The 26900-nt window shown below is 37.3% G+C and overlaps 1 protein-coding gene across 1 annotated transcript; it reads left to right on the top strand.

The window, feature by feature from the left end:
* On the top strand, positions 1-26900 carry TIGIT (T cell immunoreceptor with Ig and ITIM domains). Its single transcript, XM_049785551.1, has 5 exons — positions 1-58; positions 17217-17402; positions 19857-20189; positions 20588-20694; positions 26679-26900. The coding sequence occupies exons 1-5, from the start codon at positions 1-3 to the stop codon at positions 26898-26900; spliced, it is 906 nt and encodes a 301-aa protein (XP_049641508.1).

The raw sequence follows: 26900 nt of genomic DNA, 5'->3' as shown, positions 1-26900 counted from the left end.
ATGCCACATGGCGTTATTGGTGCTTATGGGGACCGTTGGAACAAGTCCAACAATCCTGGTAACTTGGTTCTAACATAAGCTCTAAATCTTGGGACTCTTCTACCAGAATTACTTATTGAACAGATCAAAAAGAGAAGAACAGACAAAATAGTGGGGAAAATTGTCACTGAATAAGAGAATATTCAGCAAGGGTTATAGCTGTTAAGGGAATACATATAAGATATTCAAAAGACATATACATGTCCCTTTTATGTCGTTTGAAATAGTTGTGGTGTGTTAAATCTGGTGCATCACTTTGGTCTGTTATTTGGCCTGTGCAGTCTGATAACCGGCTGGCGATAGTCCCATATCAGGAAAAATCCTTGAGCTGTGACTTCTCAGAAACCAGTGTTTTAGCAAGTAAAGGAAGGAAGGAAGGAAGGAAAGAAGGAGGAAAAAAGGAGGCCTCTGAGAGTATATCCATTGCAACAGTATATTGGGATCTTCTCAGGCTGAGAGTCTATCTTACCACTTAGGATGCGTTTTGGCAGCTGGCTTTGTGTGGAGATAATGATCTGCTTCTTGGGGAGCCAAGAACTGAAGGTAAAAAGGTAAAAAGTGGTTTTGGGGCCACACCCTGTGATGCTCAGGGTTTACTCCTGGCCATGTGCTCAGAAATCGCTCCCAACCCAGGGGACTATATGGGATGCAGGGGATAGAACCAAGGTCCATCCTAGGTCAGTGAGTGCAAAGGCAGATTCCCTACTGCTTGTGCCACCACTCCAGCCTGATAATCTGATTTCTTGTTTTGTTTCTCTATACTTTTATACTTTGTATATGAGTAAGATAATCTGATATTTGTTCTTTTATTTTTACTCACTTTATTACAGATTGTTAATGAGGTGGGAAGGGAATTGGCTTAATGAAAAAGGAAGGGAATTTTTTTTTTAATAGAGAAGCAAATAAAGGTCAAAGCAAATTGAGGTCCCATGGAATTGTTTTACCCCTCTTTTCTCTCTGGCAGATCTGTAGATGCTCTGGTTATTCAAAAACATTTATCAGGTCATACTTCTTTTTTTTTTTTTTTTTGAAGTCTTTTCTCAGACACTCTAGAAAGGTAGTTTTAGTTTAAGGAGGCAGGAGTAACATTTGTTATTTTGAACCAGGATACATTTGAACTGTTTAACCAAGGACACAAGTTAGACACATTTACTGTCTGTGAGAGTAGGTAGGTTCTACACCATCAGTTACCTTTTTCCCTATTGAAACTCTGACTATATCTTACTTTTAGACCCAGCACATGTTCCACACCCATGATATGTCTTGTTTTGAAGTTTATAAACATTCAGTGTAAGAATGACTGAGTGTTTCACCTTATTTTGAAATGTTGCCCAGGAGCAGAGTCTGGGAGCCTTAGTACTGTCATCATCACTGTCTCAGTACTGGCTGCATGCCAGCAATTTTAAGTACTGTATTTGACTTTTTATAATTTAGATCTCTCTTCTTACTCTGAAATAAACACCTTTGCTTCCTCCACATAACTACTTCTTCCTTCTTTTACTTGATATAGATGGCTATTTTATAACATTCAAAAGCACTCATTCCAATTTGCAGCCTACTTTGTATCCTACCCTAATTTTTTTGGGGGGGTATGAAAGTTTCCATATAAATTATAAATTCCTTGGCAAGAGGGTCATGCCCTTGCATGTTTCTGACTTGAGTTTGTTCCCCATTTCCACATATGGTCTCCTGAGTATTTCCAGAGTTATCCTTGCACACAGATCCAAGGAGAAGCCTGAGCACTGCTGTTGCTGAGCTCCCCAAAATATAGTATAAATTCCTGGGTTAAAGTTTTCTTCTTCATATCAATCCTAATGCCTAGTACAACAATCTTGCAAAGTAAGTGCTCAATATTTGTTGATTGATTGACATGAAGAAATGTGTTAGGGCTGTTAGATTTGTTATGACAGAAAATCAAGCAGCCTTAGCTCAGACTCAGAACAACCTATCCAATACAAGGAATTTGGTTAAATACTGAGAAGTGCCTTAAATTATTCTGACAGTCAAAATTAATTTAATATTTTATACTATATTTTTAGTTTTATGCATAATTGTTATTATGCTAAACAGTATTATATCTATGTGTTTAGTAGTTGGTGCCAGAAACCAAAATTAGTAGTTTATTGGCAATGGGAGTAGTGTTTCCCAAACACTTCTCAAGGTCATTGTCTTAACCAAATTAGAAAGATAATGCTAAGGGCCCGCTTAGCATGGAAATCATCAGGTTCATACTTGGTGGCACTCAAGGTGACTAAGTCTCAGTACTGGCTGCATACCAGCAATTTTAAGTACTGTATTTGACGTTTTATAATTCAGATCTCTCTTCTTACTCTGAAATTAACACCTTTGCTTCCTCCACGTAACTAGTTCTTCCTTCTTTTACTTGATATAGATGGCTATTTTATAACATTCAAATGCACTCATTCCAATTTCAGCCTACTTTGTATCCTACCCTTGGTAGTATTGGGTGAAGGACATGTGGTTCTGGATACCAAATTAGGGCCCTTCGCATACAAAATATGCATCACTGGTCCTTGTGATATCTCCCAGGCTTTACCCAACTAATTTTCAGTTGTTTTCTCCCAGTCTTCCTATTGATATAGCTCAGATGCAGTGTACAATTCTAAACCCACTATGTCACATTCAAATATGTTTATAGGGAATAGCTCTGAGTTTATCCTGCATCAGGCAGGTGATCGTTATAAAGTGTCATCTCTCTGGGCTTTTCATTATGCTGCCACATGTTGCTGGGTGCCCTTTATCACTCATTGAAATTCAGGAACCTCTTTTCTTACAGATTTACTTTATCACTCCTAAGTTTTGAGGCTACTGAGAAGTCAAAAGACATTAATTACACCCACATTCCTATCACTAAAAGTTAACACTCAAATGTTTTTTATTTTATTTCAAGCATTTAAAAATTATGACATTTCACATTTTAGAATATTGTAGAAATCTCTAAAAATTTTGTCTATAAGGGTCTATAGGGATAGCACAGTGGTTAAAGTATAAGGCCAGCCCTAGCTTGATTCTATTGATTCAACTGCTAAATGGTCAGTTGTGTTTTGCCAGATGTAGTCTTGGAGGCCTAGAGTGTTGGATAATCCTTGGCACTGCAGGCCAGAGCAACACTGCAACCTTGAGTCCTCACTTTGAACTGCAGGCCCAGGGGGTTGAGAATTACTATGAGTGGCCACCTTTATATTGCTCCTACCCAAAATAATTTTTCTATATAACCACTATATCTATTACAACATATTAGAATGTTAATATATGTTAAGTGCTATAGTAAAATACTATAACTTGGAAGTTTTCTCATAGTTCAGGAGACTAGAAGTACAAGATAAAGTGTTAGTGGGCTTGATTTCTTCTAACTCTTCTTTCCATCTTGAAGATGACCACTTCTTACTATGACCTCACTTGACTGTGTGTATACAAATTTCTTCTTCATGCAATGACACAGATCATATTGAAAAAAACCCAGCCCATTCAATTTTATCTTAATGTTTGTGAAATTTATAATGTGTTTGGGTAAATTAAGACATACTTAAACATACAAATTCAAGACGGGAGTTCAATTAGTAATAGATACTTAACAAAACTAAGAATGGTTCATGTAATAATTTAATTTATATTTTTAATTTATATTTGATTTCTTTCAATTAGGCCCCAAATATCTTTTTTCTCCTCTTTCTCTGTCCCCACCAAATGTCTTCTAAACCAAATGATGATCATGAATTGGATGGTCATAACTTATAAATTTATGTTACTTTAAAGAATTCCCTCTCTCTCCTCTTTTCTCCCATGACACTGTATTGCTAGAGTTTCTCAAACTAGATGTTATACCTATTATTTCAAAATAACAAAACAATGAAAAATATACTAAAATAGTCCATCAAGGAAAAACAAAGTGCTAAGCTTTAAGTTCAAATGAAGTAAGTGGTTGTGGAGCAGGGAGCCTGAGTGAGCCCTAGGGACCAGGGTGGGAAGTGGTGGTTTCCTCAGCAGCCACTGACATTGGTGTAGCCCTATTTGCTGGAACAAATGGAGTTAGGCCCTTACCAAAGGTCAGAGATGCCCAGATGTGCTGTTTCCTGGGAGTGCTGCTGCTGATGTGGCCACAAGATAATCATTCACTTCCTCAAAGCTCCTCCAAATTCTTGGATCAGAGATCATCAGATCACCCCTTGGCAGTGGAAAAGACTCTGATAGTGATTTAGGAAAGACACAACTCCAGATTACAAAAGGAGCCATGGTAAACCAACACATAAACCCACCAAGAGTAGTGGATAAAGATTGTAATCCTGAAGATGCTATCAATACTGATATAATCACTCTGAAAAGGGCTTCAGAGTGGAAGCAATGCAATGGACCACCAATGAAACAAAAAAGGATATGAAAGTAGAAATAAGAAAAATATAAACAGAAATGACAAAACTGAATAACAAATGACAGAATTGAAAAACTTGGTCAGCAAATTGAAAAATCCACTGAAGGGGCCGGAGAAATAGTATGGAAGTAAGGTGTTTGTTTGCCTTTCATGCAGAAGGATGGTAGTTTGAATCCCGGCATCCCATATGGTCCCCCAAGCCTGCCAGGGGCGATTTCTGAGCATAGAGCCAGGAGTAACATCTGAGCACTGCTGGGTGTGACCCCCCCTAAAAAGAAGGCCTTCACCAGCACAGTAACAGCTGCTAAGGAAAAGAATCGGCAAGCTCAGCAATGAAGTACAGAAAACCTCCAGACAACAAAAGAAGATGAAAATATATGCTACAAAATAAATCAACAGATGACAATAGGACTTTGGGATTAATTCAAGAGAAACATTAGAATCATTGGGGTCCCAGATGGCCAGTTTGAAACCTTTATGAAGAAATCAGACATTACTACTGAAAAGTTTCTAGAGATAGTGAAAACATAAACCTCCATCCTGGAAGCCCAAAGGATATTAGCTAAAAAAGAACCAAATAAAATTACCTAAAATACAACCTGAATAGAATGACTATAATTATAGAGATAGAATACTGATAGAATCAAGATCAAAAAAGAAAATTACATGCAATGAAACATCCTTAAGATTTATAACAGATTCGTCAAAGGAAGTCATCCAGGCCAGAAGACAGTGAGCTATAATGAAAAACAAAACAAAAAACAACACCCCCCCCCAACCTCCTGGCTTTTCTTTATAGAAATAATGAAGAAGGAGCCAGAGCCATAGTACAGTGGTATGGCGTTTGCCTTGCACAAGGCTGAGTCAGGAAAGGCCTCCATTTGATCCCTGACGTCCCATATGGTCCCCTAAGCCAGGAGCGATTTCTGAGCGCATAGCCAAGAGTAACCCCCGAGTGTCACTGGGTGTGGCCCAAAACAAAAAAAAAAGAAGGAAAGAAAAAAGAAGAAAAGAAATAATGAAGGAGAAGAAAGAAATATTTTTTAAAAATCCCATTCACAATAGTGCCTCAGAAAACTAAGTACCTTGGAATAAACTAAAATGGTGGAAGAGCGATATAAAGAAAACTACAAATCATTACTTTTAGAAATAAAATAGGCCAGATCAGGGGGATAAAAAAGGAACCGTAAGAGGTCACAAGGAAATAGAAACGAATTTGCTCATGAATTGGGAAGATTAAAATAATTAAAATGGTCATTCTCCCCAAAGAATTGTACAGAGTCAATGCAGTCCCTAGTAAGAATCCCTATGATATTTTTCAGAGTATAAAGACCAAACACTCTTGAAATTTATATGGAACAACAGTTCTCACCCCAGCCCATAAATAGCTAAAGCAATCTTTGCTTGAAAAAATGATGGAGGCATCACTTTCCACAACTTCAAACTGTTTTATGAAGTGGTAGCAATTCAAACAGCATAGTTTTGGAATAAATACAAATCCTCAGATCAATGGAATAGAATAGATTACCCTGAGACAGGGGCTGGAGCGATCGAGGATGGATCTGGGTTTGATCCCTGGCATCCCATATGGTCCCCCATGCCAGGAACGATTTCTGAGCATATAACCAAGAGTAACCCTGAGCATTGCAGGGTGTGGCCCAAAAAACAGAAAACAACAACAACAAAAAATTAAAACCTTGATATCAGACCTGAAACCATAAGTTATAGGAAAAGATCAGCAGAACTCTTCTTGACATTGAAAGTAAATTAACTTCAGACATGAATCAGAACTAAGCAATCAAATTGAAATGAATATAAGCAAATAAGACTATATTAAACTAAGAACGTCTGGACCTCAAAGAAAATGGTGACCAGGATAGAAAGGTTGCCCACAGTAAGACCATAATTATTTTCCTAACACTTATCAGATAAGTGGTTAAAAGCTAAGATTATAAGGCACTGGTAGAGCTTAACAAGAAAAAATTCAACCCCATCAATATGGGGAGAAGAGATGAACAGATACGTCATCAAAGAATAATTACAGATAGCCAAAAGGTACATGAAAAATGCTCCACATTATTAATCATCAGGGAAATGCAAATGAAAACAACAATGAGACAGGCAAACATCAAAAAGAACAAGAACCAGTGCTTATATATAGAGAGAGACTTTTATTCACTGCTGGTGGGAATAGTGACTAGTGAAGCCTCTTTGGAAAACAATGTAAGCATTCCCAAAAGGGGAGCTTGAAAAGGACACAGAAGCCAACTCGACTCCACCATGGATGTCTTTTATTCATTTCTCTCACCAAAACTCTTTTGGAAAAACTGCTTCTAACAAACTGCATTTCCTCTGCAATGGGTAATGTGAGGGTCACTGTGTTCAGAGCACCATCATTCCCAATAACCAGAGCATGGGAGCAGCCTAAATGCCATCAATACACGCAAAAAACAAACAAACTAGAAACTGAGCTTCTGAACAAACACTACTGGGAGTATACCCTAGGGGCTAAAAAACACTATTTTTGAAGGTTTTATATATATATTTAATTTTTAAATTGATTTTCATTGTGAAAAGAAGAAAAAGACATACAAATTATAATGAAAATTCTGGTCATATATATTTTAAATAAAAATATATTTTATATAATTAAAGAAAGATAATGGGAGGTAAGGAGTAGGTCTAAGGAGGTCATTTTTTTTGGCTTACTTTCTTTTAAATATAAGCCTGAAATAAAGCCTCATTATTTGGAGACTTCCTGATACTTATTTTCTTTATTTTTATTATTTTTTAAATAATATATTTATTTAAGCAACGTGATTACAAACATGATTGTAGTTGGGTTTCAGTCATAAAAAGAACACCCCCTCACCTTCACCAGTGCAACATTCCCACCACCAATGTCCCCCATCTCAATCCTCCTCCAGGCCCTGCCTGTATTTGAGACAGGCATTTTACTTCTTTCACTCATTAAGATAGTCATGATAGTTGTTAGTGTAGTTATTTTCTTAACAGCACTCATCAGTCTTTGTGGTGAGCTTTATATTGTGAACTGGCCCTTCCAGCCCTCACATCTATTGTCTCTGGGCATTATTACAATATTGTCCTTAATTTTTCTTAAAACCCATAGATGAGGGGCCGGAGAGATAGCACAGTGATGTTTGCCTTGCAAGCAGCCAATCCAGGACCTAAGGTGGTTGGTTCAAATCCCTGCGTCCCATATGGTCCCCTGTGTCTGCCAGGAGCTATTTCTGAGCAGATAGCCAGGAGTAACCACTGAGCACTGCCAGGTATAGCCCAAAAAAAAAAAAAAAAAAAAAACAACACAAAAACAACAAACAAACCCATAGATGAGTGAGACTATTCTCTGTCTATCTCTCTTCCTCTGACTTATTTTCCTCAGCATAATAGTCTTCATGTTTAACAATTTTTTAACCCTGTATTTCACAGTGACTCAATAAAAAAATAAAAGAAATAATTCTAATCTTTGTGTAATTGTTACTGCTTTTATATGCAGTTTAATTAGTTTCTTACTTAATTTATAGGGTTGCCTTTTTCTTTTTGCTTTTATGCAATATTTACATTTTGGATATATAAATAGTTATAGATCTTAGATGTTAAAAGCTATATACAAACAAATGTCTTTCATTCCAATATTCTCTATCCCAACCTCTGTTGTACAAACCAATAGTAGTTAATTTGTATAATTATTTCTGGTTATTTTTAGTGTATTTCTCTTTTGGGCCATACCTGATTGGTGGTCAGGTCTAACTTCTGGCTTTGCTTTCAGGGATCATACCTAGTGGGGCTGGAAGGAACATATATGGTGCTAAGGTTTGAACTTAAGTCAACTATTTGAAAGGCAAGAGATAATAGTATTTCTTTGGTTCCTTTTTACATTTTTTCTTAATACATAGGCAAATATATATGCAATGTCTGAGATGCCTTTATCTGTATCATACTAGACACAATTTTGTTTGCTGTTGGACTATACCCAATTATACTTGGACTCTGTACTCAGGAATAACTCTTGGCAGGCTCACAGGTGACCTGGATATCACATGATATACTGAAAATTGAATGCATGTCAGCCACAAGCAATGCAAGCATCCTGCAATACTATCTTTCAGCTAGACACAATTTTTTGGCACCTTGCATTCTAATTTAGAAATGTTTTCTGTAAAACACACCATATCAATATGCTAGTGATTAGTGAATAAAAATATTGATTAATTAGTAAAACATGAGGAACCTTATTTATGATGCCTAGTTCTTTATTGTAGGGAGGTGCCATAATTTACCCAATAAAGTACTGAAATTTGATATCTCATATTTTATTCAATGAGGTTTCTATTGACATACATTTTTTTCTTTTTCTTTTCCCTTCCCTTTTCTTTTTCTTTTTCTTTTCTTTTTTCTTTTTCTTTTTTTCTTTTTTTGAGCTGGTAAGAGTGACAGGTCACTACTCACAATTATTGGTTAACCTGACTGGCAGTTTAGTGAAGGGCCCAATGATGTGATGCTGTTCATTCTTGTGGTGCCAGGGACTACATGGGCCCCTCTGGCAGTGCTGGTGATGTGGTGTGTGGAATCCTCCAGGGAAATTCTTTGAATTATTCAGGGGCATCCAGTACTGTACCAAGTAATAATTGGGGTACAATGTCATGCTGAGAGTTGAACTGGAGTTGGAGGCATAGAAGGTATGTACTTAATCCCTGTACTGTTTTTTCTAGAATAAATTTTATGGGTTTTGGGTACATTTATTTTTCTCAAGACACTATGATGAATAAAGTTGCTCATGTTAAAGTTGTTTCAAGCACACAATGTTCCAACAATAATCCCAATACTTGTGTACCTTCTACTAATGTCCCTATGTTCCCTTTCTCCTTCTAGTCTGTCCCCTTGACAGATTTACAATAAATTTATATCATATTTCTTGCTCTAACAAAACAAAGGAATGGCAAATAACAAGTGAAAGAATACAATAAAATAACTATGGCTATACAAAGAACTGACCAGACATAGAACATTCAATTTAAGTGAGATGCTAATTTATTATTGAAATTGTCTAAAAATCCCTTAACAAGCTAGGAGTAACTATAACTTTTTTAATCTAGGAGAAGCCAACCATAGCACCATGTTTAGTTAGTGCCATACTTAATGCTACTTGCTGGGAAATTTGTAATATCCTTTTAAAAAGCTCCTTTAACTCTTAGAAAATTGATTTCAAAGCTATCATTCCTTCAAATCTCAATGATAATCTAGTTGGATAGAGTGTTCTTAGTAAGGTGTTCATTTCCCTGAGTTTTTGTTCTATATCCCTCCTTTCTCTTCTGACTCATAGATTCTCATTTGGTAGATCTGCTATGTAATTTATGGGCTTTCCTTTGTATGTTAGCTGCTTTTAGATCTTGCTTTCAATGGTCAGTTTCTATATGTCTGTGGCTTTTGTCTTTCTGAATACATTTCCTTGGTAATTCTATTTTTGCTTGAACCCTTCAAACCACTTATATTGTGTTATCTGTATTCCACAACTCTGGAAAATTCATTTAAAAATTGAATTCATTTAAAAATTGAATTGAGATAGAAAATTAAAAAGTAGTTGATGGTTGAGTTTCAGTCATACAATGTTCCAAAAACCTTCCCTTCACCAGTGTACATTTCTAGCCTGTTCCCTCAACACTCCATTCAGCCTGCTTCTATGGCAGACAGTTCTATTACTTCCATCCCTTTTTCTTTTATTTATTGTAATTTGCAATACCATTACTGAAAAAGTATCATGCATATCACTTTGCCTCCTTTTAGAACCAAATGCTTGTCCATTTCCAACTATTGTTGTCAGAGTGGTCTCTTTTCTAGCTCCTTCCCCCTCTCATTTCAGGCAAGCTTCTCTCTGGAAAGTTCTCAAATAAAAATTTTTTATATATATTTTAATTTATTTTTTATGTCTTTATTTAAGCACCTTGATTACCGACATAATTGTAGTTGAGTTCAAGTCATATAAAGAACATCTCCCTTCACCCATGCAACATTCCCATCACCAATGTCCCCCATTTCCCTTTCTCCAAACCTGTGTTTGGAGAAACATTCTTTCAGGCATTCTTTTTTCTTTAAATTACTTATTTAAAGAAAATGTATCACATTGTTGACATAACTGATCATAATACATTTGTTTCATGATGACAGAAAGCAAAGTTAGAAAGAGAACAGAGAATTAAAAAATGAAAGATGGGGAGAGAGTTTATTAGCAGTTATATTTGTGAAACTTATTGTATCACCTATAAAGGCATTAATGCAATAGCAAAAGGTTTAGTATGCTACCATTTTTTTTCCAGAGATGGGAAATACATTAAAAATGTATGTGTGGCAATTGTCATTTGTATAGGCACAGCAAAATATGGAAGAAATTAGAAATAAACACCTTGGGCCTAAAAAAACAGGGAGATCTTACCCCCAAAGCACTTTGGCATAAGACCAACTCAAGGCTCCAGGCCAACTCGGTTCTCCAATCCCCTAGTCATTCTCAGTGATCAGCTCTTCAGTCTCATAGTTGTTGCTGTCAGATTTCTGTAATTGTAGAAACTGGTTTCTGTACAGGTCCTGTGTTGAAGACCGGGTGATGTGTCTTCTGGTTCCGCCTCTCCATCAGTTAACATTGCAGAGAATGCTGCCCTAAAAGCAGACTATTGCTGTTGCCTGGTGGTCAGGGTGATATAAGAACTGTTTTTGGAGTAAGTCAGTACTGTGGTGGTAGTAGGGCCTTTGTTGGTAGAATTTATGTTCCTGGTGCTGGTGTGGAAAACCTTGTTTGTTTCCATAGGTGGTATCCTCAGTTAGGGGGTGACTAGTTAGTGTCGAATCAACTAGAGTCTAAACAAGTGTCTAGGGTGTAAGGTCCCACTGTAGTATACAAAATTTTGTGTTCCCATCTCTATTAGATAAGAACTTGTTTGCAACTGTTAACTTTTCCAATTTTGATGTGCCTATGCAAAAAGGGACAGTGTCACAGGAAGTTAGTAGTGCAAGACAGGCATTCTAATTTTCTCATTCATTAACATTTCTATGATAGTTGTCAGTGTAGTTATTTCTCTAACTGCACTCACCACTCTTTGTGGTATGCTTCATATCATGAGCCAGTCCTCCCAGCCCTCATCTCTATTGTAATAATGTCTTTTATCAACTATGATTTCATTTTTTTGTTTTGTTTTGTTTGTTTGGGGTTTTTTTTTTGTTTGTTTTTGGGTCACACCCAGCAGTACTCAGGGGTTATTTCTGGCTCTATACTCAGGAATCACTCCTGGCAGGCTCAGGGGACCATATGGTATGCCAGGATTTGAACCACCAACCTTCTGCATGCAAAGCAAACACCTTACCTTCATGCTATCTCTCCAGCCCAAATATGGTTTCTTTAACTAACTGATTCATCATATAATTTGTCTTCTTGGTCCTCAAGGAATTTTAGTGATCCTCTTGATCTCATCCGATATATAGTTCTCTGGTGAGCTGATCATTTCTTTTCTAACTTTCTTCTGTTGTTTGCAAGAGGTTTCATCCACCTCATCTTGGGTTTTCTGAGACTTTCTCTCAACTCTTGTTACTTAGCTGCTGAGAGCTTCTAGTTATATTTTTATCATGATCTGCCATACTTTCATTTGTGCCATTTCTAATAGGCATTTTTTTCTCATATATTTTTGGTTCTCATACATTCTTGACCTTTGCTACCTGTGCCATCATTTATTTAACCTTATTAAATAATCTCACCATGATGTCACCAAAATTATTTTCTGAAAATGTACAGAACTGATTGATATTGTTTGTGCCTTCCATATTATTGGCCGCATTTATTGAACTCAGTGAGTTTCTATATGTTTTCCTATATGTTTTAATGGTGCTTCTGATGTGCTGGTAATGAGTCTTTGTAGTTAGACACCTTGAAAGATTCTCAGTGATTATGCTGAGGGTTGTTCTTTTTCCTTCTCTGCCCTTTACTGATTGACAGGAAATGTAACTGTGAGTAGTCTGTAATTTGCTGAGTTGCGTATGTGGTTTCATGCTTTAGGAGCTGCAGTGTGGGCCCTTTAATATGGCAGAAGTATGGTGGCTGCTGGAACCTTGCCAGAAGGAAGAGGCTCTGCCTCCTGTTCTGAGGAGGGCCATGATCTGAGATGAAGATTAATGTCAACTGGAAGGTTGGTGCAGCAAGTGAGGTTCGGAATCTCTGGTGATTGATGAAGATTATGATGGAGTTTAGGCATGAAGGCTACTTCTCACTCCCCTTCTGGATAGGGCCAGTCAGAGATTAATCTCATGTGGAAGGGTGGAGCAGTAAAGAGAGGTTTAGGAGCTGTCCTGTGCACTCACCAATACATACAATGCCTCAATGATAAATTCACATAAGTGAATGGATCATTTTATTTTCTATTTGTGCTATTGTGTACATCCTTAGATTTCTAGAAATATTTTCTTTGGTTAAATAGAAAATACAGCTGTTATCTGAATCCTTCTCTAAATATGTTATAGTTCTAACAACAACATTTGACACTTATTTTTCCCTCTGCTACAAGAATTTGATTGGGTTAAATGAAATCAAATTGTACTTAAAAAATGCCTTCCCAGTGAGTGTTCAAGAGTTTGGGAGCCACTTTCACCACACTGGGCCTGAGAATTGAGTCCTGACAGTAAAGTGCTTGGATCAGTGATCTGGGGGACAACCAGGACCCCTAACAACTTCTCAATTTAATAGTCTCTTCTGATCTTTGAAAAAGTCATAGCAATAGTGAGTATTCTCTATATTTTCTATACTTTTTTTTTCCTTTTTTGGTTTTTGGGCCATACCCGGCGCTGCTCAGGGGCTACTCCTGGCTGTCTGCTCAGAAATAGCTCCTGGCAGGCACGGGGGACCATATGGGACACCGGGATTCGAACCAACCACCTTTGGTCCTGGATCGGCTGCTTGCAAGGCAAACACCGCTGTGCTATCTCTCCGGGCCCTGAGTATTCTCTATATAAAGTACTAACAAAGATCAACAAAAACAACTACAAAAGTTTTATCAAAATTTGGAGAGAGGAAATGAATGTATACTTCTCAAAGGAAGAGAATAGGCATATGAAATGTGATCAGCATCACTTATCGTTAGGGAAAATCAAATCAAGACAACAATGAGATATTACAAGCTAGTAAGAATGGTACATGTTAGAAATCAGAAAAACAATTTGCTGGAACCAGCTGAAAAGGAACTCTCACCCATTGCTGGTGGGAAAGTTGTTTGGTTCAATTCCTGTGAAAAACAGATTGGATTATCCTCAGTAAATTTATAATTGAGCTGATATATTACACTTTTGAGTACTTATCCCAGAACTTACAAACATTCACTCAAAAGGACTTATGCATACCATTATTCATTGCTGCAATGAGTACATTAGCTAAGATATAAAATCAGCCTTGGTGGCCAATGAAAGATGAATGGATTATTAAGATGTGAGACATATACATAACAGAATATTATGCAGCTTCAAAGAAATATGAAATCATGTAACTTGCTCTATTCTGGTTGGAACTGAAATATATCATGTTGAGTGAGGTAAGCCAGAAGAGAAAAGACAAATACTTACCTGTGATATATAAAATAACTGTATTAGAAAATGTAAATAAAGGGAGGGGATACCTAGATTACCCTTGACTCCAGATCTTAGTGAGGAAGAAAGATAATAAGGAAATCAAGGAGGGAAATAAGATGAGAAAGGGAAGTAATAGGGGAACAGGAACCTGATCTTCAGTTATATTGGGGATGTGGAAGAGAGGTATAGCTATACAGCCAAAGCACAGACTCAACAACACTGAAAACATAAGGTTTAAGCTAAAATCACTGATATTTACTGTGTCTTCCAAAGTGACAGGAAAGGATAGGGGAGGTTAGTTGAGTGGTGGTGGATGATAGAGTATGAGATCACTAGTGATGGGAGTTGACACTGGTGCTGGGACTTGTGTTGAAATATTATATGCCTAAAAATAAACTATCAACATCTATCTATGAAAACCATGGAAAAAATAAATTAAACAAAAGCCATTGAATATCCTCATCTTAGTCCTTATCTCCAGTGTTTTGCCCTCAAAATTATGCTGTTTGGATGTTGAAGTAAGTGTGTGTGTGTTTGTTTATGTGTATATCTGTTCATGTGCTCATGTGTTCACAAATACAAGTTAGGGGAAAATTTATTGATTTTTATTTTAGTGAGTCAGTCACAAAGATTGAATTTTCTTCTATTTCTTTTCAGCATCAAAGGAAATGAGCATAAGCTTTTCTATGTAGGTCTAGTATTTAATATTTATGAATTTTCTAATATCGAATCACCCTATGATCTGGACATAAACTCTAACTGGTCATTATGCTATTGAACTATGTATGACAATATTTTATTTAGAATATTTATTTAATATTTTATTTTAATATTTGTAACCAGATTGGGATCTGGTTTTCTTCTTTGTATTCAATTCTACTTACTTTATATAATTTTAAAATTTACTTTGTAAAAGTAATTTGTAATTTCTCCTTTATGTTCTATCTGTATATTTTAAGAAACATTAAAATTATCTACTCTGTAAATCTTTGTTACAATTTCCCTGTGAAACTTTCTGCCTAGCATTTCTTTTATTAGAATTGGGAGAGCTCTGGATGATTTAGAGTTTCTTTGAATGTTATAGTTTTACCCTAATTCTCATATAGATCCTGAAAGTACTGGAAGTAGAAAGAAGAAGTAGGAAGCAATTTTCCAAGGATTGAGTATATATTTCCAAAGAAAGATGATGTTAAGGGGTATATTAATGAATATTCACATGTCTGATGAAGAGAGGGAGAATGGAGCAATATTGTTGAGTGAGAGAATTGTGGAGAGCAACTGCAGAGAGACCTCAGCTAAGGAGAGATAATTTGCTTCCTCCCAAAGACTTATCATTGGGTCCAATGAAATAGCATAGTGTTAACCAACTTACCTTGCATATAGCTAATGTCTTTTGATCCACAGCACCACCTACAGTCCCCTAGTACCTCCATCTGTGGCCCAAACCAGCAAAATAATGTTTTGGTTTTTTTTGCGCCGCCCCCCCCCCCCCCCCGATTCTATGTTCTAACATCTTCTGGGAGACATTATCTTAAACACAGCTGGAAAGGCAGAGGGAATTTCCCATTGTCCACTGAGCTACTTAGTGGCCTTTGTGTGGAGGTCTTCCATGTCCCCTCACCTGAGGAGATTTGGATTTAGTAAAATAACCAATCACATCCCCAAATTACCACTGTTTATATAAATCAAGATCCAGTTTCAGCCTATAAGCCATACAACGTGATAAAAGGTTATAAATATTTTTTACGGTCTCTTTCCACCAGAAGCTTTGGGCCAACCATTCCATTGCTCAGATGGCTCCATGATGAAGTAAATTTGCTATAGCAAAATGGTAGACATATCTGAGTAATACTAGGCAAAATCTTCCAGGTGCCCTAAGTAGCCTGACCCTCCTTTCTCTTGTTTTTCTTAAGTAGATCTCTGTGGACCTACAGTTGAAGAGGAGGGGGATGTTTGTTTTTTTTTTGCACTCTCTTCTTTCACAACATAGACTATGATTAGGCTATTATAACCTATGACATAGGGCATGGTAGCTCTACACTGAAGTGGTTCTGACGTCTACAGCTATAGGCTGCTGCATTTATTCAGTGGTAGGGAGACTGCAGAGGTCTATTATGATTATCCCTGAATCCTTTTTTCAGTTCTAAGGCAGAGAAAGGTTTTGGAGAGATTGGATTTAAAAGACACTGCTGAGAGAATGGCCTGTTCCCTGAGAGACTTAGGTAGAGTTTATTGAGTACAAGTCATAGACATTGGGGAAAGTGAGACGTCATATAGTTAATATGAGTAATATGCTTGGAGCTCCAGGGAGGCACTCTGTTCCTTTTCAATACTGAGTAATTAAGGTATACCCTTCTCTCGTTTCCTTATTAAGGGGTTCCCACTCACAAGAAAATTTACCCTTCTAGCTGTTTTCTCTGATTTGAAGAGATAAGAAAGACTAAATCAGAATTCAACCAAATTTGGGTTCAGATAAAGGGGATACAAGTAATTTGGAGAGGGTCTCATTCAAGGTAGTTTGGGTATAGTGCCATTTGCCCCAGACTTTTGTCTTTCCCGCTCCCATATTTTTGCCTCTAAAATAATAGTGTTGTTCACTGGCTGGATTTCCAATACAGTTTCTGACATTGAGGTCGATTAACCTAAGATTCTCTTATTTTGCATGTTCATCAGCAGGATGAAGTCAGGAAACCCAAGGAACCACACTGGTAACAAGGCCTCATCAGACTTCTGGGCATTACACAGATGCCATTAGCTTATATGGTAATAGCTAATTTTTTTAAAAATTATATAAGAACAGAATTTTTTTTTTGTGGTTTTTGGGTCACACCCGGCAGTGCTCAGGGGTTGTTCCTGGCTCCAGGCTCAGAAATTGCTCCTGGCAGGCACGGGGGACCATATGGGATGCTGGGATTTGAACTGATGACCTGCATGAAAGGCAAACGCCTTACCTCCATGCTATCTCTCCGGCCCCTAAGAACAGAATTTTAAAGCTGGTTTTTTTTTTTTTTTTGATTAATAGTAATCTTAAGACTAGTGTACGTCTAACCACATTTTTGTTAAAAATTTTAAATGTGTTTCCTTCATGGCCTTTTTTTTTTTTGTGGTTCACCCAGTGCAGTTTGTGTAATTGTTGAGAGTGTTATCTTTTTTTTTTTTTTTTTTGCAGAACTTGTTTTTTTCGAGACCCTCTATGCTCTTAGATTCAGTTTCACCCTGCCAGCTGCAATCGACCAGTTTCAGTGGCAGAAGAGGCCACATGATCTTCCTGTAGGGCTCATGGGCAGAAGTATGCGGTGGTGCTTCTTCTTGCTCTGGGCACAGGGGCTGAGGCAGGCTTCCGAAGCTGTCATAGGTAAGGCCTGCAAATCCAATTTAAAGCTGGAAGTAGAGGGTGGCTGGGAAGGAAAATGGGAGGATATAGATAGGGGTGGTTGAGTCTGAACATCATCTTCATCTGAAGTAAGGAAACAGCTCTCAGAATCCCGTGTCTGTCTGTGATAATCGTAGTTTCTGATGAGAAGGCAATTTGTGGCAGCAGATGAAAGAGATGGGGCAAGAGATACCTGGCTGATACCAAAAGTAAAGAAGTTTAGGAAGAGAAAGGCAGTTAAAAAAGGAAGGTTTGGAAACTGACTTGAAGTTCAATACTTTTCTTCCCTTTTTCTGTGCTTGAAAAATTATCTGAGAAATACATTTAAATAATATTTAAATAATTATTTAATTAATAACCACATAATTTAAATTAATAATTAATAACATTCATTTATTATAACATTAATAAATTAAATATAATTATTTAAATAATTACTTATTAAGAAATAATGGTAAAAGCTTTCTCAGATCCCAGAGTCCCTACCATTATAGGTGAAATTTATGCTAGATCTATTGTCTTTCGTATTAAGAATCAGAGGCAAGTATTTGAGGGGCTACACATATTTAAGAACTATTGAATGAGGGTCTTTGATGCTGTTTTCTGTACCATCTGGGGGTGGAAAAGTTCTCTGAATGTACAGGGCTGATAAGTGTCAACAAAGAACAGTTTTTCTTCAAGCTAGTTTTCCACTGAAGGTTTTAGTTTTTCTGAAGGTTTCCCCCAAGAAACCCAAATGGCACTTAAACAAACCTCCAATTTTCATTTCAAAGGAAGTGATAATGTACCAGCACAGAAACAGGTTGCTGAAAATAAATAAATAAAATACATGTACTGACTTGTTGACAGACAAGGTCTTAGATTCTAGGCAAGGGGATAAAATTTGCTTATAAAATAATCAATGACCCATTAATGTTGAGAGAGATTATTGTCATGGGATTTAGAGCCATCTTCATGTAAAACTTTGATGCGTCTTTAGACCTGTCTTGTTTTAAAGTAGACCTCTCAGCTTATCTTTTAAGGCTGGTTTTGAGTCTGTAAAATTTCTGAGCTGCTGTTTATCTGTGAAGCTATGTATACTTCCTTCAAACCTGAAAGTGAGTCTGGCTGGGTACATTATTCTATGTGAAGCATTCATTTCGTTGAGTTTTGTCACTATCTCCCACCACTGCCTTCTGGCCTTGAGGGTTTCTTGTGACAGGTCTGCTGTAAATCTTAAAGATGCTCCTTTGAATGTAATTTCCCTTTTTGATCTTGTGGCTTTCAGTATTCTATCCCTATCTATGGGATTCATCATTGTGACTAGGATGTGTCTTGGGGTGCTTTTCTTTGGGTCTCTTTTAGATGGTATTCTTCAGGATTTGGTTGCATGCAGTCTTTATCTCTCTCAACGTTAAAGGGCCAAATGCACCAGTTAAGAGATACAGAATGGCAAGATGGATCAAAAAACTGAATCCAACGTTCTACTGTCTACAAGAAACAAATCTGAATAGTCAGAACAGACTCAAAATCAAAGTTGCAAGCACACATCAGGATGGAAGAAAGGACCTACATAAATAAGCTTAATAATACAGCTTATAAAATTAAAAAACGATGAACAAAATTTAAATTAAAAAATTAACAAAATAAGTAGGCAGAAGGAAGTAACAAAGATTAGAGCAGAAATTAATGAAGTAGAAACCCAAAAAACAATCCAAAAAATCAATGAAAGCAAAAGTTGGTTCTTTGAAAAAATAGACAAGATTGATAAACCACTAGCAAAATTCACAACAAAAGTGAGAAAAACTTAATAAACCAGATTAGAAAAAAGGGAGGCCTCTACAGATAATACAGCAATCCAAAGGATATTCAGACTACTTTGAGAAACTGCCACGAAAATGAGATCCTGGAGGAAATGGGAGAAAATATAAAAGACATTATTGTAATAATGCCCAGAGATGATAGAGATGAAGGCCGAAGGACTGGCTCACTATATGAATGCAGTTAAGAGAAATGACTACATTAAGAAGTACCATGACAATGTTGATGAGTGAGAGAAGTAGAATATCTGTCTCAAATATAGGCAGAGGGTGGGGGAGGAGGAGGAGGGGGAGCACTGGTGGTAAGAATTTGCACTGGTGAAGGGCGGGGGTGTTCTTTCTTTGACTGATGTCCAACTACAAGCATGTTTGTAATCATGGTGTTTAAATTAAAAGAAAATAAAAGTACTATAATTTAATTAAAAAAGTAATCAATGAGTTTATCATGAAGCTCTATTACAGTCCAATATTCCAAGAGTGTGAAGGTCTACATGCTGTGGGAATTATAGCCTGTACTGGAGAACTGGATTAGAGAAAGAATCATTTTAGAACCAACTGTAGCCTCAGTGCCTCTAAGGTAAGGTTCTAGACCAGTATTGGTACAAGACTTATGCATGCTTTTTTCCCCTTTCCCTAGGAGGAAATATGGCAGGTAGAATATTAACGACGGGAAACATTTCTGCAGAGGAAGGTAGCTCTGTAACCTTCCACTGTCACTTATGTTATACCAATGCCAGTGTGACTCAGGTCCAGTGGGAGCTGGGAGACCAACTCCTGGCAAATCATAATGCTAAGCAGGGGTGGTACATCCACACCAGATTCAGTGATCGAGTGACTACAGGCCACAACATGGACATCACTCTCCAGTCATTGACCAAGAATGACACAGGGGAATATTCCTGCAAATTTTACACATACCCTGATGGACTTTACAAAGAGAAATTCTTTCTGGAAGTCAAACAAAACTCAGGTATGTTTTTGGAACCAAGTGACTAGTAATCCTTATTCTCTCAGGGAGAAAGTGCTGAACATCGTCAGAACGTGGCTTCTTACTACTGGCTCAGACTCAAATCACTTGGAATCATTCCAATGATACTAATCTGACTGTCTTGTAGTAAACATTTTCCTTAAGAATCTTTATGGGGAGAGCATCCCTAGGAATATATCAGTCACATAAATTAGAATTAGCCCCAGAATTTACGAAAGGCTTTAGAAGAAAAAGCAAAATCTGTGCAAACATGTAAATTTACAATAATTTCTACTTACGTGCTACTTTATGGTTTCGGAAAGACCTTCCTATTCCCCATTTGCCTAGATATTTGAGCCACTTCTCTAGTAGGTAAACCTACCTTGTTATTCTTCTTACAGTGCCTAAGTACAACACTATGTTTCAGATGTCATTGCTTGGAACCCTGGCCACATTGCTGATTGTCATCTGCACAGTAGTTGTGGTGGTAGTTGTACGGATTATAAAGGTGAGTATCATAGTCATGACATCCCATCTTTACTACTCTGGTCCTTTCTGGTTACATGTATTCCCAGAAGGAGGCCAATATGTGTTTCCTGCACTGATCTTTGTATCATTTCAGGGTTCTCGTTATGCCTTTTGGTAAGGTTTTAATGCTCTTCATACCTGGGAACTCTAGAATTGTGGAACCTTTACGCTTACTATCTTGCTGTCACCTACAGTTCTTACTTTCTGCTTGTATTTTAGTGTGTGCTGCCAAAGTGAGTATAGTTACTGCTTGTGCTTTAAGCTATTCCTCTGAGTATTTATCTACAATTAACTTGGTGCATTTTAGAATCTATTCCATGATAAATCTTTGGTTCTTGCACACTTGAGTTTTAAAAAATCAAATTGTAGTTCTGGGTTAGAAATTCTAACCAGTATTTTATGAACAATGAGAATTTTATGAAATTTGATAAAAACAAGAAATAAATTGTAGGACTAAAATGTGCATGGCAAGTTGGGTAGACTGTATATTCTGTTATTCTAGTTTAAGATATGTATATGAAAGAGTGATGAGCAGGGTATTGTTAGTTTCGAATCTCAGCACTGAGTGTGCACTTTTAGAAACTTTCAGTTAGTTTTAATACATTCTTAGCCACCATGCTTTCACATATTACTTCTCTGCTCTTTTTTCTCTTCTTATAGACAATAATTTTTAAAAACATGGTTTCTAACACTTTTTGCATCATTTTCACTTTTCTCATATTTCTGATTTTTTGGAATATTTTTCCACCTATTTGTCTGATTAGATTTTAGAATATTTCCTATCATCAAACTTTGCACTTTACTGCCTTTTCTGTTGTATCTAATGTTCTATGTTCTATCAAGCTGATATACTAAATTCCTTTTTCTGAGGGGTACACTTAACTGCTCAGGGATTATTCCTATCCTATGCTCGGGGATCACTCCTGATGGGCGCAGGGGACTATGAAAAGGATTGAACCTGAGTTGGTTGCAAGTAAGGCAAGTGCCCTACTATCTAATGGCTCTGCCTCCTTCCAAGGTTCTTGATTTTAGTCAGCTATATTTTTTCTTCTTCTTTCTTTCTTTCTTTCTTTCTTTCTTTCTTTCTTTCTTTCTTTCTTTCTTTCTTTCTTTCTTTCTTTCTTTCTTTCTTTCTTTCTGTCTTTCTTTTCTTTTCCTTTCTTTTCTTTCTTTCTTTCTTTCTTTCTTCTCTCTCTCTTCCTCTCTCCCTCTCTCCCTCCCTCCCTCCCTCCCTCCCTCCCCTCCCTCCCTCCCTCCCTCCTTTCTTTCTTTCTTTCTTCTTACTTTCTTTCTTTCTTTCTTCTCTTCTTTCTTTTCTTTCTTTCTTTCTTTCTTTCTTTCTTTCTTTCTTCTTCTTTCTTTCTTTCTTATCTTTCTTTCTTTTTCTTTCTCTTTCCTCTCTCCCTTCCTCCCTCCCTCCCTCCCTCCCTCCCTCCCCTCCCTCCCCTCCCCCTCCTTTCTTTCTTTCTTTCTTTCTTTCTTTCCTTCTTCCTTTCTTTCTTTTCTTTTCTTTTTCTTTCTTCTTTCTTTTCTTTCTTTCTTTCTTTTCCTTTTCTTTCTTTCTTTCTCTTCTTTCTTTCTCTCTCTCTCTCTCTTTCTTTCTTTCTTTTTTTTTTGCCACACCTGGTGACACTCAGGGGTTACTCCTGACTATGTGCTCAGAAATCGCTCCTGGCTTGGGGGATCATATGGGACTCTGGGGAATCGAACTGCGGTCTGTTCTAGGCTAGTGCACGCAAGGCAGAGGCCTTATGGCCTGCGCCACTGCTCTGGCCCCTAGTCAGATTTTTTTATACCTAATATTTTCACCTTGTTTTTTGTTTGACTAGTTTATAATCTGCCAAAGATTCTAGTATTATCTGTTTTACTCATTTAAAGATATTCATAGTAATTAAAATTGTATCCTCTGTGTCTACTTTAGTTATTTGTTGCTCATTCTGCTTTATTTGATTACTTTTTATTATGATCTGTATATTCTCATGAAAACTATAGTAATAAGTTGAGGCTCTATATTTTTTCATTTTCTTTCAGAGAGGATTTCCTCTTTTTTCTATTAAGTGACTAGTTTGGAGGCACCAGAACACTTTGGTAAAAGCAGTGAGATTTTCTACTGTGGACTACATTATATAGGAGTATACAATTAGACAATCCTAATTTAAAATTAGATGATCCTAGGTTTGGACTTTTACTTTATCAGTTACTTGAATGGTTATATCATCTGACTTCATTGAATCTTTCTTTTCTCCTCTGTAAAATCATAATGGTGTTATCCTCCTCGAATTTTGGAAAAACTTAAGTCGAATAATTAAAGTAAACCTACTTGCCATTTTTCCTAACATGTTAAAAACTGTTATTTATTAGATTTTTATAGTTATTATGTTTTAGTTACCATAGCAGCTCAAAGCCTGGTGGTCACCTTATGTTTTTATTATATAGAGTATGACTAAAAATAAATAATATTTATTAGGCAAATATTAGGATACCACTCCACTCCTGGAGACTTCTGTGATGTCAAGGAGAATTCGGTGTGCCAACCTTCAGTTACACATTCTTGAAATTGACATTTTGGTCTTAGCAAGACTCAACTGTGATCTCTGTGACTCCTTTCGATCTTTAGTGTGTTAGTTTCAGTTTTTGTAATGATAATTATATTTCACCCAACAGAATGGATTGGAAATAGTAGCTGAAAAACCTCTCTCAGGCACAGAACATTTCTCCAAGGATTTTTGGAAGAGAAAAAAGATTATACCAACACAAAGGGTCACAAACAGAGATTTGAGGGAGAATTAGGTATTCATATTCTTAAAATGATTTGAGATACTGCACTGATACACAGTATATCCATAATCTCTGAGAACCACCTTTTATCTTCATAGTTAGAGAAAGATGCTACCACTGTGTACTAAAAAGGAATGGATAGAGTCTGAGGAGAGAAACTTCCCTGATTCAAATGTATGGTTTTGGCACCATGGTCTTGATCTAAGCCTTATTATTCATGATCTTCCCATCTGGTATACCCATCCGCAAATTTTCTTTTTTCCTTTTGGCTTGTTTTTGGTTCATACTTGGCAATGCTTAAGGGTTGTCCTGGCTCTATGCTCAGGAATACCTGTTGGAACTTGGGGAATTTATGTTTTGTGGGGGATTCTTACTGAGTTTGGCTGCAGGCAAAGCAAGCAACTTAACCAATATACTGTCTCCATGCTTGCTTCTTAATTTTTGATATGTGTTCACAAGTATATCCATGGCTTCATACACTCTCCACCTCAGCCTCCCTTCATAGATTTGTGTACAACTGACCCTGACACTAACCAGCAATCTATGTTTTAATGAGCCCTGGCTATTGTTGTTCAGATCAGGGCTAAATGACTTGCTTTAGTGTAGTGTCTAGAAAGTTGACTGTTTTGCATTGAATATCATTAAGCATTTTTTTTTTTACCGTTGTACTTGTGCCTGTTATCCTCTGATTTCATGGCCTTAGCCCAACTTCACCTATGATGATTTCATATGAATATGATAGCCAATTTCAACTTTGATTTTTCCAAATATATTGTACTTTTCTGCCAATTGTTCCTTACTTGAATTTAGGATGTACTTATAGACAGCAGAAGGTCACTTGTCCTGCATTTCGCTGACCCAGGTTTTATCCCTGGCACCATGTGTTGGTAGAGGCCTTTGGATTGGTCCTCATATTGCCTTCTAATTAGATGTCTCTCAATTGTTTCCTTTGGTTTTCCTGTTTAAAAGATGTTTTCCCCTTGCCTCCACATCTGGCTTTTCTCCTTCCCCTTGGGGTGGGCTTTTTTTTCCAATAAAGGCTACTCAGGTGGCCTTGATGGTGGCTGACATTTTGACTCGTGATTCCATGTGGTGGAGCAAGTGCCTTGTGGGTAAACAGCTTGCAGTATGAGTTTCTGGCCTGCTATTCCTTCCCAACTGTGTGTGGATTATTTTCTGCATTGGAATTGCTACCAGACCTTCATCTTTTGTCATACCTGGACAGGGGGCATGGGAATCCCTTTCCCTCTTTGGGAACGCACAACCCACCATTCAACAACATATATTTTCCCCTGCACACTCAGCTCTGACAGAAGTGATTCTTGAGCGCATAATAAAAAGAAAGCCCTTAAAACTGTTTAAGTGGCATGAAAATCATATGTGAATTTATAGTTGTTGGACCATGAGTCAGGGCTGTAGATTACATCGTGTTGTAGACAGTGTGGTTTGTGTTTGAGTGTGTATTTGTGTGTGAGCACATATATATGTGCACTTGCATTTAATTCTAAGATTGAACATCTGTTGTTAACTTGGAGTTTCTAATGAGGAACACAGCACCAGCCCTCCATCAGAGGCTTGGGAACTGGAGAAAACAGGGAAAACATGTTAAGTATCAAACAGTACTTACTACTACAGTGAAGAGCACCAGACCATAGTATAGCACATAGGAAGAATATAATTCTTGGAAAGGTTACAGAAGCTTCTTAAATAACATGTAACAAAGACAAGTCTTGAAAAATGATTAATATTCTTGTTTTTGTTTGTTTGTTTGTTTGTTTTTGGGTCATTCCTAGCAGTGCTCAGGGGTTATTCTTGGCTCTGTGCTCAGAAATTGCTCCTGATAGGCTCAGGGGGACCATCTGGGATGCTGGGAATCAAACCTGGATCCTTCCTGGGTTGGCTTGAGCAAGGCAAGCACTCTACCACTGTGTTATTGCTCTGGCCCCAATATTCTTGATTTTTTTGGACACAGCCAGTAGTGATAAGGGCTTACTTTTTGCTCTAAACTCAGGTAGCACTCCTGGTAAGCTCAGAGGACCATATGGAATACCAATCCAGGTTGGCTACATGCAAGGTAAATGCCTTACCTATTGTGCTATCTTGCAGGCCCCTGGAAAAATGATTAAGGTTCTTAAGAAACTATATGGAATGACAAGAGAAACAGTTTAAGTAAAAATGGGGGAACCTACAGGAAACAGCATATATAGCATGTAAGAACTTCCAAATGAGAGCAGCTTTACTGAGGAGAAAGCATGACTGATAGTCAGAAAACCTTGAGTCAGAACTGAATTTGTCTTTGTGCAAGTGACTTCACCTGTTCATGCCTCTTAGTTCTTTCAAAATTAGACACTTTAATAGGTTTACTAATAATGCCATATAAGAAGGTAGCCCAAATTCCCAATTAATGGAGTCTCTCAATATCTAAGCATGAAAGGATCCAACTCACACTTTGGAAGTTTCTTCTGCTGGAACCTAGGTGAGATTTGGATTAGAGGTAAAGGGGAATCTAGACATAGGTGAGAATGGGAGCCTAGGAGAACAGGAGACAGTGATGCCATGGCACCCAGCAGAACATATTTCAGAAAGAAATGAGTTTGAAGTGTCAAGTCACATAAAGAGAGTAAAAGGTATGGAAGAATGGTCCTTAGTATGGGGTCTATGAGGTTGGTGAAAAGGAATCAATAAGTCTGAGGCACAATTGCACATGTAGCAAGTGCTTTCAGGAGAATGATTAGTATTGAATTTTAGTTGGATGGGTAGCAAAACTAAAGAGTAAAAAATTAGTGTCCTGTGATAATACAATGATGTGTACGTGTGTGTGTGTGTGTGTGTGTGAGTGTGTGTGTATGTTTGTGTGTGAGAAAGAGAGAGAGAGAAAGAGAAAGAAAGAGATCGTTATGTATCAAGTTGGGAGTAAACTGTTTTTGTCTTAGGAACATATCTGACAATTAGAGAGCTACTGCCAGTTCAGCACTTGTAGCCTGTGACCTATGGTACACAGGAAACCATACAGTGTTGGGAATCAAACCTAGGACTTCAACATGTAAAGTTTGTGTTCCAACTTCAGAAAGCAACTTTTGAATGACATCCCACATGGAGCTCCATTGGAGTAATTGGTTAGTGCGCGGTACTTATATGAATGGCATCCCACATTCTCATTTTGGAGTTGTGTTTGTTTGTTTTTAGAACAAGTTGCTCAGAAAACATTCTGATGTGAATGGTCTCAGGAGGACAACATCTGAACAGGCACACCAGAGACCCAGCAGTCTTTCAATTCCTGGAAACTATGTCCCTGATGGATTCTGTAGAGAGCAGGGGGAAGAGGACTATGCTGAGCCACATGACTACTTTAATGTCCTAAGCTATAGAAGTCTTGGGAGTTTCAGCTTCCTGGCAGAGACTAGTTAG

Source organism: Suncus etruscus, chromosome 13 (assembly GCF_024139225.1).
Source record: "Suncus etruscus isolate mSunEtr1 chromosome 13, mSunEtr1.pri.cur, whole genome shotgun sequence".
NCBI lineage: Eukaryota > Metazoa > Chordata > Mammalia > Eulipotyphla > Soricidae > Suncus > Suncus etruscus.
This window is presented reverse-complemented; position numbering and strand designations above follow the sequence as displayed.

What these genes read in the sequence shown, in the direction of transcription:
- TIGIT (XM_049785551.1), top strand. Translation starts at nt 1, where the DNA reads ATGCCACATGGCGTTATTGGTGCTTATGGGGACCGTTGGAACAAGTCC. An exon ending in GGCTTCCGAAGCTGTCATAG is followed by an intron (nt 17,403 to 19,856) that starts GTAAGGCCTGCA and finishes CCCTTTCCCTAG; the next exon opens with GAGGAAATATGGCAGGTAGA. An exon ending in TAGTTGTACGGATTATAAAG is followed by an intron (nt 20,695 to 26,678) that starts GTGAGTATCATA and finishes GTTTGTTTTTAG; the next exon opens with AACAAGTTGCTCAGAAAACA.